The sequence below is a fragment of the Enhydra lutris genome, unplaced genomic scaffold (genome assembly GCF_002288905.1).
Source record: "Enhydra lutris kenyoni isolate GAN:26980312 unplaced genomic scaffold, ASM228890v2 scaffoldscaffold57, whole genome shotgun sequence".
In the NCBI taxonomy this organism is placed as follows: domain Eukaryota; kingdom Metazoa; phylum Chordata; class Mammalia; order Carnivora; family Mustelidae; genus Enhydra; species Enhydra lutris.
In genome coordinates this window covers 6,866,471-6,878,915 of record NW_019154141.1, presented here as the reverse complement: position 1 = coordinate 6,878,915, position 12,445 = coordinate 6,866,471, and the positions used below count along the sequence as shown (strand labels likewise).

At 55.7% G+C, this 12,445-nt stretch overlaps 1 protein-coding gene across 1 annotated transcript in view; it reads right to left on the bottom strand.

Annotated features, from left to right (window-relative positions):
- Window positions 1–11,199: 11,199 nt before the first annotated feature.
- The window catches only part of LOC111158195 (calcium voltage-gated channel auxiliary subunit gamma 4), a 58,866-nt gene continuing 57,620 nt past the window's right edge, over window positions 11,200–12,445 (bottom strand). The window contains exon 4 of the mRNA XM_022520110.1: window positions 11,200–12,054. Within this exon, the coding sequence (XP_022375818.1) occupies window positions 11,516–12,054 (539 nt within the window). The 3' untranslated portion in view covers window positions 11,200–11,515. The remainder of the gene's footprint in view (window positions 12,055–12,445) is intronic.

The window sequence follows — 12,445 nt, the reverse complement described above, 5'->3', positions numbered from 1 at the left end:
GGTCCGGAAGGAAAACAGGCGGGTGGGGGGCAGTCACTGCTCACCCTTCATGGTGCAGACCAGCCTCCCCATCCAGGTGCTAAATCTGCCAGAGATCCTCCCTCAGCCTTCTGCATCCCTGCCCTCCCTCTCTCCCTGCCCCCTGCCTCTGTCCCCCCCCCCCCCCCCCCCCCCCCCCTCCTGGCCTCAGTGAGGGGCAGGCTTGTGCAGCATGGGGAGTCCTGAGTCCTCCAACCCAGGGAGCAGAGCATTAAAGATGGATGGCCCCTTCCTCTTGACGTGGCCTTTGTGTGTAAACCTGCCCCATGTGGGCAGCTCCAGGGGTTGCAGGCGAGTAGAGTCGTCCTCCCCACCCCCCAGCCCCGTTTCCTAAAACTCCTCCAAACAGACCGCGTCTGCTCATTGAGGCTGCTGCCAGGCCGCCCATGCTGCTCTCCAGAACCTTGCTGGGCTGGTGATTGCTGGCGTTTGCTGGGAGGCGGGGCTGGGGGACGACCGCACCTGCTGCAGGGGCCCTCCCCTTCCCAGGGCATGGAGGGAGGACAGCGTTCTGGGGAACCAGCCTGCGGGGGAGGGGGTTGGGGGGAGGAGTGGGGTGGAGTGGCCAGCCATGGATCAGAGCCTGCTCTGCCTCACTGGGCTCTTCAACCTCCCTAAGCTGCCTTCCTGCATCTTAAATGCTGGCTGGGGAGCTGGGGAGCATCGGGGATAATGCTCTTTACCAGCTTAGCCTGGGCTAGGTGCTGTGGGCAGAATCATGTCCCCCCTCAATTCAGGTGTTGAAGCCCATACCCCGAGGTGAGGCTATTTGGAGGTGGGGCCCTTTGGGAGGTGGTTAGATGAGATGAGGGCCTGGGAATGGGGCCCCATGATGGGATTAGTGTCCTTAAAGGAAAAGATACCAGACAGCTTGTTCTGTCTTTCTCTCTGCCACGGGAGGACTCAGGGCGGCGAAACCCAGTAGGAGGCCTCTCACCAGAACCCAAGCGGGCTGGCACCCGGATCTAAGACTTCCAGCCTTCCAGAGTCAGGAGAAAGTACATTTCTGTTGTTTAAGTCATTCTATAGTATTTTGTTATCTGAGCTAACAGAGTAGGCTGTCGTGGATGGCTGGTGATCTTACTATTACTTACAGCCCACAGATGGATTAGCTTTCTCCGATGGGCGATAAGCTTCTGGAGGGTAGAGACAATGAGGCTATATCACATTCTCATTCTGGGTGCCCTCAGAGAACATCCCCAGATTTGACCCCAGGGTGGAAATTCATGTACGTTTGTTGAATGACTGATGGGTGGCTGGGTGGACAGATGAACTGAAAGAAGGGGACAGAAACTCAAATAATTTATCCCACCAGACAATCCAGAGGACATTTCTATGTTGTTTGAGGCCATAGAGACCTTAACAGTGGCACCTGGGGCAGACCCAGACAGCTTGGACCAATGGCTAATTTGCCTCAAGATGCAGAGGGACACCCTGGGAGGGCATCATCATTACCCCTGCGGTCAAGTTCAAAAGGAAGCAGCCTCGTGAGATCCAACATTTTCTACAATCTTTAGATACGCCACACTCAGCAAAATGGGGGTTGTCTATGTTTTACTCATCCAGATGAACCAGTTCTCATTTGTCCCAAATGACTGCTCTTTTCCCAAGAAGGACCAGACATAACTAGGGGAAGGAAGGAAAGATCTCCCAGAGGTGGACCTCATTTGGAGTTGGGGCCAGGGCACACCTGGGAGGGGGCCGAATAAGTCTTCCCCGGCAACGTGCTGATCTAATTTTGAGCTCAACCTTAATTAGGCTGTGCCATGGCCTTGGGCATTTGGTCTTAAGATACTATAAAAAAGCACGGCGCCACCCGATTGGTCCAACCTCTTTACACCACTTCATCTGCCTCCGTGCACTGTTCAGTTCAGACCCTCTGTTGCATCAGGCTTGCTGCCCCCAATTCCATGCTATGATCCCAGGGGACCAGGAGTTCTTCCATCTTTGAGGTCCAGGAAGGTGCCATGCTGACCTCTGCTTCTGTCATCATGTCTCCTTTGAGATGCTAACTCCCTCTTGCCCTTAGATGGACCCTTGTGATGACACTGGGCACACCCAGCTAATCCAGGAACAGCTCCTCATCTCAAGACCCTTACTTTAATCACGTCTGCCACATAAAGTGACACATTCGCAGGTTCCAGGAATTAGGACTTGGACATCCTTGGAGGCCTTGGAGGTTGCTCTCTCCGTACACGCATGTTGGTTTACAATCTGCTTCACTTTCTCTGGAATCACCTTGCAGCTCGGGTGCAGGAGAAGATGGGAGGTGAGATTAGGAGGCTTGGGGTCTTCCAGGGGGAAAAGCTAGAGGGAAAAGGGACCAAGGGAATGGAGGGCGTTGGCAAGGATGACTTTGAATGGTAACTCTTGACGGCCCTGCCACCAGGAAGGCTGATGCATTGGGAGACTATGGAGCGAGCGGTCAAGGCCCTTGGAGACTTGGAGAACAGGTAGAGTGGTGGTGAGGGAGAGAAGGCGTGGAGCACTGGCCGCTGTGGTCAGAGAGGAGGACGATGTCCCAGGAGATTACACGGGGCGGGGGGGCAGTCATGGGTTCTGTCAAGATCCAGGTTAGAGACAAAGGTCTTCGGAGGCATGAAGGAAGGAGAACTGTGAGACCAAGGAGTTGAGGTGGCCAGCCTACGGATGTTGATGGTGACCAGTGTTGATGGTGATGCAGTGAAGAGGTGACGCTTCTGGAGAATGTGAAGGAGTGGCCAGGAAGGTGTTTGAGAGATGACAGTGAGGAGAAGGGACTCGGGGGCCCACCCCAGGCCCTCAGAGAAGGCTTTTCCCCAGGAAGGTGGAGGAATAATGATCTGGAGGCATCAGCATCCCCCACACTCCCCTCTCTTGCTGTTGCAAGTCCAAGGACATGAGTTCATAACCTTCTCTGACCACAGACTTCTGTTCCTGAGGTTGTACCAGCGGTTTTGTTAGAAGCTGCAAGTTTAAAAATATCTGTGTCAGGTGTGTGGGCCCCATCTCCCTCTGGACCCTAAGGTCCCTTGGATTCCCTTTCTTCCTTTGTATCCCCACCTCTCTCGGGACTGAGTATGGGGCTGAGCAGCCAAGAAAGTCATGTTGGGAACCTGGGCAGGGAATCCCAGCAGGAGAAGGGACAGCTTTCACCAGGAGGATGGAGTGGGGGGCAGAGGGGGGTTTGGGGGAGGGGGAAGGCATGTGCTTAGGAGAGAGGATCATTTCATGTGTCCCAGGAGGTGGAGCTGTGGGGAGTTCCAGAGGGCATGGTGGAGACAGAGGATGGAAAGAAGCCTGGAACCAAGCAGGGTACCCAAGAGATGGGGGTGAGGGGAGGGGAGATTTCATTTTCTGAAAAAATGGCCACGGAAGTATCTTTGTGCCCACGTGTTCTTTAGCACCTTGTCAAAAGCGTAGACGTTCTTCTCTCCTTCAGCTCAAGTAGGCTTTTGACTGTCTTCACCCTTAAAGGGTAGTGGAAGTGACTTCCGAGACTTCCAGCTTTCTCTCTTGCTCTGGGGACACTGGCCCTCGGACCCAGCCACTGTGGCTATGAGGGACCTCAGGCCACACAGAGAAGCCACGTGCAGACATTCAGGCTGAAAACTGCAGCTAAAATCTTTGCCAATAGCCAGCATCAAGTGCGAGACATGTGAGCAAATAAGCTTCCAGATGATTCCAGCCCCCAACCATCGAGTCTTCCAGAAAAGGCCCCAGACACAGTGGAGCAGAGATGAACCATTGCGATCCTCTCTCTGTCGAGCAGAGATAAGAATCCATGACCATATTTCATGGTTTTTTTTTTTTTTTAGTTTTACTTATTATTAGACAGAGATCACAAGTAGGCATAGAGGCAGGCAGAGAGAGAGGAGGAAGCAGGCTCCCTGCTGAGCAGAAAGCCCCATGCAGGGCTCGATCCCAGGACCCTGAGATCATGACCTGAGCCGAAGGCAGAGGCTTTAACCCACGGAGCCACCCAGGCGTCCCCTATTTCATGGTTGTTTAACCACCCCTCAGTTCTGGTGTAATTTGTTACGCGGCCCTGCGAACTGACCTGCTCCGAGAGAGAGGAAGGAATTGCACTCAGCCTGGCTGAGGATGGCTTAATGTGAGGTCTGGTGGAATGAAGCAGCCCCAGCCTTTCAAGAGGAACTTGGCATAAAGCTGGGGAGGGGAGGCTGTTATCCCCCCAGCCCAGACATCCAGGTGTGCGTAGAGACGAGATCCTGAGTGTCTCTCGGGGTGTGCAAGGAGTCTGACCTTTTCCTCTTCATCCAGGGCAAAGCTGAGGCAGATGTTTATAGGGAAAAGTCGCCAGATCGTAGCCAAATGCACCCTGAGGATCCCAGCACTGTGGCCCCATTCAGATGCCCTCTAAGGTCTAGGGAGCAAATTAGCCGTGTCCAGCAGTAGGACACGAGTCAGATAAATGACATCTCTGTTTGATGCAGCCGTTAGAGACTGAGGTTTCGAGGAATATTTAAAGACATGGGGAGGGACACCTGGGTGGCTCAGTGGGTTAAGCATCTGACTCTTGGTTTTTTGTTTTTTTTTTAAGATTTTATTTATTTATTTCACAGACAGAGATCACAAGTCAGACAGAGATCACAAGTAGGCAGAGAGTCAGGCAGAGGGTGGGGGGGGGAAGCAGGCCCCCCACTGAGCAGAGAGCCCGATGCGGGGCTCGATCCCAGGACCCTGGGATCATGACCTGAGCCGAAGGTAGAGGCTTTAACCCACGGAGCCACCCAGGCGCCCCTGACTCTTGGTTTTGATGCAGGTCGTGATCTCAGGGTTGTGGGATGGATAGAGCCCTGTGTGGAGCCTCGGCTGGATTCTGTGCCCAGTGGGGCGTCTGCTTGAGATTCTCTCTCTCCCTCTGTCTCCCCCCTCACTTGCACCCATGCACGCTCTCTCTCTTTCCAAAATAAACAAACAAATCTTAAAAAAAAAAAAAAAAAAAAAAAGACCCGGGATGATTCCCATGATGCGAAACAGTGAATAGAGACAGCGTATTAAGCCTCACCCCGACATGCCTTGGGGTGCACTGTATTTTTCAGATTTTTAAAGGTAAAAAGGAATGCTCTTAGGATTTGGAAAGCATAGTTATTTGTTTTAAAAAGGACCTAGCTCTTTGCAGTTTAATTTGTGGTTCCTGGAGATCCCACAGGGGTTCGTGTGTCTCTGAGACAACTTATCAGGGGACAAAAGTCAGGAAGGAGGTCCTTCCAAGGTCCCCGTCTTGCGTTGTAAGCACAGGGAGAAGCACTTTTAACCCTCTGCCACGGCAGACTTCTGTTCCTGAGGTTGTACTGGTGATTTTGTTGGAAGCCGCAATTTTAAAAATATCCGTATCAGGTGTTATTGGGCTCCATCTCCCCCTTTGGATTCTATGTCCCCGAGCGCCTCTCCTACCCTCAGTCCCTCACCCCACCCCTCATGTCCAGGGCCGGGCAGCCGGGGTGCTATATTAGGAACCAGTGCAGGGAGCTGAAGTCATGTGCTGGCTCTGAGCTCCCTGCGGGGAAGCTCCCCTCCCCCAGCTTTGCCCTCCCCCTCCTGTGCCCCAGGCCTCACCTCTGTGCCAGCCTCACGCTAGGACCCCAGACCTTCTCGTGCAGCCCGGGGGCGCCCATAAGTGGTCAGGCCTGGACTCTTGCAGCCGACATGGCCTGTGAGGAACTGGGAAGGCCCCGGTAAGTGTTGGGGGCCTGCAGAAGCTGCAAAGAGGGCAGGAGCCCTGTGGCAGCTGTGCCAGTGGTGGTCTGGAGACCCCTGAAGGCGGGAAATGAATGGGCTTCCGCCGGAGAAGCAGCTGCGGCAAGAACCCGCTCTCTGGGGGCTGGATCGGGTGGATGACAGGTGTCTCCCAAACCAAGGTGCAGTGGGCACGGCACCCTACGGGCCTGGCTCCCAGAGAACCACCTCCAAGGGCTGTTTTAGAACAGTCCACCTGGAGAATCTCCTTGTGTGTTGTCAGTCAACAAACAGTCGTGAAAGCTCACTCTGAATGCTCCTTACTGAGCTGGGGTATTTATGAACGTTTCCCCATTGGCTGAAGTTTTATTCATTCTCCCAATAACCCTGGGAGGGAAGGGCTCCCTCCTCATCTCACCCAGGAGGAGGGAATGGGGGCTCCGAGATGTTGGGGGCCTTGCCCAGGGCTGCCTGCTGGTGAGTCGGTCTTTCTGGCTCCGGGCCCGGTCTCTGCAGTTGCTGGGTGGACGCAGGCCGGGAAGGGTTCTGCAGCTGTTCCCTCCCAGCCTCAAGCTAGGCTAGGCTTGTGCTCTGGTGGCCTGTTTGGTTGGATTCCATCAGCCTTTTCTGCCTGAAACCCAAGCACCCCCACCCCACCCCGGACAGGTGGCCATTTTCCCATTTCCTTCTGTCACAACCTGACTGTTCCCCGAAACTGCTGGCTCAGAAGCGAAGAGGGAAAAGGCAAAACTCAGAAAGTGTCGCAGGGAATGGAACCCTAGAAATAAATGAATGAGTTTCCCTAATATGTCCACAGCATTGAGGCACGAGTGTGACTCAGCCCCAGGGACCTCGCCGCCCGTCTCCCTCACTGTGGAACCAGGCCCGTGCACGGTTTTGGGCATCGGCACTTTGGACCGGGTCATTCCTGGTGGGTGGGATGAAGGTGTGGTATGTTGAGTGCCATCCCTAGCCTCCACGCACTAGATGCCAGGACCACCACCCTCTTCCAAGTTGTGACAGCCAAGAACGTCTCTAGACACTGACAAGTGTCCCTTGGAGACCAAAATCACCCCTGCTTGAGAACCACTGGGCTCGTGGCCTCTCCCTTTCGTGAGTGTTGTGAACATCTTCAAAAAGGATTTTTCCTTCCTCTTTTTCTTCCTTGAGTCCCTCCTTCCCTCTTCGGGCTTATTTCCTCTCCTAGGATGAAGACATCAAATGAGAGGGTTCCTACAGTACCCATCCCTCCTGCTGGGCATGATGTCTAGGATTCTGTGGTTCTTCTCTGGGTCAAGGCGCAAACTCAGGCCTATTCCTCCAAACTCCAGGAGAAGGGAGCCTGGGCCCATTTTACAGATGGGGCATCTGGGGCAGGGAAGAGGCCAGGCGTCCCACTGGTGTTAAAGGAGGGCTCAGGCCACACAGAGGTGGATGCAGTCCCAAAGTCAGTGTCAAGGGGGCATTCCCCCAAAGACTGGTGGTGGGGGAGGCAAAAGAGGGAGGAACTGAAGGACATAGACCAGGGAGCTGGGACTGGCCAGCTGCTCCCCTCACCGGTTTCCTCTCTCCCCCGGGCTGGACTACATTTCCCATGTTCCATTGCTCTTAGAGATGTGACTGTGTTATTGAATTCCGGCCAACGGCACATGAGCAGAAGGGAAAGTCACAGCTTCCTGGTCCATTAAGCGTCCCCGCAAGTCTCCCCTATTCCCAAGATCGCCTGCCCTCTGTCTTCTCCTTCGGGCTGCTGGATGTTGATGTCAGGGTGACGTTGGAAGCCTAGGGTGAAGATGAATGAACCTCCACAGGATGGACTTTACCTCTGAAGGCCCAACCCCGCCCCATGGGTGGGACTGGCCATGAGTGAGAAGGAAACTTCTGTTGCATTAAGCCATTCTACGATGGGGGCCGGGGGAGTTCTGGTTATGCTGGTGGTCTGCTCTCCGTGATGCAAGTGGAGGGAAGAATGGGGGGCCGTTGTTGGGTCGGTTCTTGAATGCTGCAAATTAGGGGTCCGAGTTTTGAGTTGGCAGAAAGCTGTGACCACGTGAGCCCCATGTTGGAGGCATCGCATCCAGAGACTGCCGCGGGATTCCACCAGAATGGCTGCAAAGCTCATGCTGAGCCAGAGTTTCCTGAGGGCTAAGAATAAATTGGAGGCAGGGACATTTTGGCTCGTGGGGCTCGTGCTGGGCAGCATTGGCCCAGCCTGTCAGAGCCAGCAGCCTGAAGCTGGGCAGGGGCCCAGTCGGTGGGGGTGGGAGGTCGAATGCCCCTGGCCCCGGGACCTGGTGGCTTGTCTGGGACCTCCATCTCCCCACGTACCTATGTCAGGCAGGAGGACGGAGGGTCAGAAAGCCAGGGTTGAAAGATAGGACCTGCTGGGAGTGGTTTCTGTAGCCATTGGAGTGGGGACAGGGCACCCTTGCCCTCCCTTTGCTGGGACCAGGGTGAGAAAGGTCTTCTTGAGGCTCAGAGTTTAGTGCTTCTGGGTTCCAGGAGGAGCAGCAAAGCCTGGGGCTCTAGGAGGAAAACCCTCAGTCTGGGTCCTGGAAGACAGGAGAAGATATACTTGGATGTTGAAAGTCCCGTGGGCTGCCGCTCGGGTAGAACTGGGTAGGGGACCCTAATCATCCCCTCGTCACGGCTCCCGAGAGGGAAGGGCTGACAACCCGCCAGTGCTGGTCTGCGAAGGTGAAGGTGCCGGGTTACAGTGGGTGTCTGCTGTGACCAGACGGAAACTGTGACAGTATGTCATCGTTGCTCTGATCAGAGGGGTCACACCGTCCCTCTCTCTGACCCTGACCTCACTCCTCCTCAGTGGCTGGGGGTAGTGGTGGCTAGCTGCTGGGCCTGAGATTAGGTGGCCTGGTCCCTTGTGGCCTCCTGTCTGGCTTCACCAGTCATTTTGGTACTAGGCCCTCCTTTATTTCTTAAATCATGTCGGAATGTGGAGGGCAAAGGAGGCTGGATGCCTTAGAAACGCAGTCGGGCAGCATAGGGCCCCTGAGGCTATGGTTCCATCTGTCTGGCCACCGCCCTGCAGAATCCTGAAGACAGATCAGGCTTGCTCGGCTGCCTGGATGCCCCCACTGCTGCCTCAGGGTGGCCCGTCCACCTTCCAGCCCAGCTGTGAAAAGGCGCCTGGCCGGCACCGCCCAGCAGTCTGAAACCAGGTTAAAGCCGGAGAAACCCACCTTGACCAGCACAGAATCTGCCCTCCCTCTCCCTTCTCTGGGAGGCCCCACCGTGTCCCCCATACTCAGGGAGACACTGTTTGCTCTAAGTGCCCACCAAGACTTGAGGGGAGCTCTATCTACCCTTCCTCCCACCCCCACAGCAAGAAGAGAACATTTTAAAAATGTTTTTATTTAATTAAAAAAAAGACAGAACTAACAACCCAAAACCAGTAGTAGGTACAGGATTCACAGGTGCTTAACTGGCGAAACACACAGGGGCTGGTTGGAGAGGGCCATGGGGCGGGAGGGGGCGGGCATGGGCCACTGCGTCCGGCCCTGGACGCAAGGTCTCAGACCGACAGGTGGCAGGGAGCCGGCTCCGCACACGTCCCCGGGCACCCTCGGCTGAGAGGCTGTGAGCAGGAGGGGTGACCAGGGCCGAGGGGCCGGGAGCCCTGGGGGCATGGTGGGGAGCAAACCAATGAAGACCAGGGGCACTGAGGTGGTCCTGCTCCCTGCTCTTCTGTCCTCCTTTGTTGCCTCTTTTCTACACTTTTCTGGTCCCTAGAGCGGGCCCCACAGTCTCTGCCTGGGACTGGGCAAGAGGTAGGATTCATTGGAACACAGCTTTCTCCGTGAAATGATAGAAACCACCAAGGCAGCGGGTGTGGAGGTGGAGAAAGAGCACGGCTGCCCGGCTTTGGGAAGGGACAGAAGAGCCTGGGGACCTCGCTGGGGGATGGGCTCCCAGATTTTGCCCCCTTCCTTCGAGTCTGGTGCGATGGTGTCCTAGATGGGGGGCGGGGGCAGGCTGCCGAGGGCAGTCGGGGGTGGGGGCGGGATGGGGCCTGGGTTGGCCCCAGCAGGGTGGGCCACGAGCCCTGACACGCCATTATTCACGGCTGCACATGCTTGGACAAACCACCACACAAAGCCAACCTCAACAGGAGGAAGGGGTTTCGAGCAAGCACAAAAGGGTCCCCAGCACACGGTGCCTCCATGGGCCCACACTCTGGGGCGGTCAGGTGAGGGGTCCTCAGGGAGATGTCCTCTCGGGGCGGGGGGCGGTGAAGGACGATGGAGGTGACCATGACCCAGATCTGAACTCCTAAGGGCTGAGTCCACCCAGGGGGTAGGGCTGGGGGAGGGGGTTGTCGCTGAGCAGGTGGCTGAGGTAAGAATTTGCTTGTCACTTCTAAGGATGACAGCTACTGGGACCACAGACGACCGCTCGAAGTGGGATTACCAAGTCTCAAAAAGTAAGAAAGGATTTGTCTTTAGAAAGCACGTGTTTGATATAAAAGAGGGCGAGCTCCCTGTTCCAGAAAGTTTGGCTTCTCAACCCACACACGCTTCCATGTTTTCCGCTTGCTTCAGGAGGGGAAGGGATGGTCGCGGATGGAAAGAATGTCAAACATGGAGTCGCCTCCCTGGCCCCCCGGGGCTGGGACGTCCCTCTCATGAGGAGGGAGGACAGCACGGTATGGCCTTTCCGTCCAAATGTTCTCGGCTGAGCCCTTCAAGGGGGTGGCAGAAAGAATCACAATCCTAGGCCTTTTTAAGATGAAGAAATGAATGTCACTTGCTTTCCTGGCCTTCATTGACAATCAATCATGATTAATGACTGTTTAGGAAATGGACGTTTGATCTGATTTTTTGGTCGCTATTTACCCTTGGGTCTCCTTTCTTGCTCAGAATTTCAGGCTCCTGTTGCCAAATACCAGTGTGTGTTTGGGGCTGGGGGCGGGGGGTCTGCCCCTCCCTCTCCCCGAGGAGGGACAGAGCAGCTCCTCAGGTCAGTGGGGAGCAACCTATGGCCACCTTTCCTCAGACCCGTGGAATCTTCCAAACTCTCAAGTACCAGAAACTTCTACAAGCGGATAGGAATGCCAGCGACAGGCTCCGGCTTTTACCTCACCGCCCCGGCCAGCGAAGGCCTCCCCCTCTGCGGATTCTTCCACAGGCCTTGGTCTCCTCAGGTTGAGGGAAGCTGGCCCCAGGACAGCACAAAGGCCAAAGCACCAGTTGGCCACAGGGCTTTCTCCTCAGGATTACTGTTATTTCAACAACTGGCCACTGCCAGAGAGAGAGAGAGAGGGAGAAAGAGAAAGGGCGCTCGATAGACAGGAAGGGGGCAAGCTCCGGCTTCCTTGTTTCCCACTCAGGGACTCGGAAACCTCAGATCAGAAAGCAGCAGACCAGTGTCCAAAGGTCCCTGTATGCCCGGTGAGGCCCTCCCAGTGGCCCAGCACCCAGGCAGGCAGCGGGGGGTGGACCCCAAAAGCCCATTCTTCTGGCAAAATTTTTTTCTGAGAGGAGATAATGGCTCGATTTTGTCTTCCCCAGGGGGTCACTCCAGGCCGTGCAGCCTCAGGAGATTTCAGAATCCCGGGGCATCAAACATGCTCTCTGGGGACAGAGTCAGCCTTCCGCCTCCACTTCCCATCTCCCGGGTGGCTTGGCACCAAACCAGCCCGCGACACTTGCTGGAGACCAGGGAGGGGTGGGTTTGGCTTCCGTCCATCGTTGGTCCGTCTTAAGGGGCAGGTGCCCTCGTGTGGGATCCACACAGCGGTTCTGGGGACAGGCCGGCGCTGAGAGGAAGGGGCAGCTCACACAGGGGTCGTCCGCCGGTTCAGCATGCTGACGTGCAAGCCTTCCTTCAGGTCCTGCTGGAAGAAGTCGTGCACCTGCAGGAAGCTGGCCTCCTGGTCGGGGCTGTAGCTGGCGGCCGTGGTCACCTTGAGGGGCTCCCTGGACAGCGTGTACATGGACAGCTCGCCCATGGGGATGGCCCCGGTGATCTTCAGGCCCACCGGGGACGCCGCCCTGGAGGGAGAGGCTTCGGTGGACCTGGAGCTGGACCTCGAGCGCCGTCGCCGGTACCTGTAGCTCGGCATCCGGGCGTACGGAGATGAGGAGGGAGCCTTGAGGAACTCCCGTCTGGTCTTAAACCTCAACTCCTTATTTTTCTCAATGTAAATGTTTACAGCCAGGACTCCCACGGTCTCGGCCACAATGAAGGACAGGGCTCCAAAGTAAAAAGACCAACCGTAGTTGTAATGGTTTTTTTTGTCTTCGTCGCGCTTGTCGCTCGGGTCGCCGGTGTTGCTGGAAATGTAGACAATGATGCCTATGATGTTGCTGAGGCCTGAAAAAGAAGCAGAAGAGGGGGTGGGAGGGAGGGAGGCAGAGGTTAGACCCGCAGCTGGACCAGCGGAGGAGGGGGTGCTGGTGGCCACACTTCCCCAGACGGGCGCTGCTTTGTTCAGGTCGTGAACTTTTCTTTTAAGTTGTTTGTTTTGAAGGGGTAGTAGAGCAAGAGTTCGGATGAGGTGTGCAAAAAAATGGAGGCACGTAGTGGCCCAGGTCCCCTTCGGAAGGTGGCTACTATTTGTTTGTTTGTTCTTTTTTAAAGATTTTTATTTATTTATTTGAGAGAGAGAGTATGAGCAGGGGAAGCAGGAGAGGGAGAAGCAGACTCCCCACTGAGCAGGGAGCCCGATGCGGGGCTCCATCCCAGGATTCTGAAGACTATGACC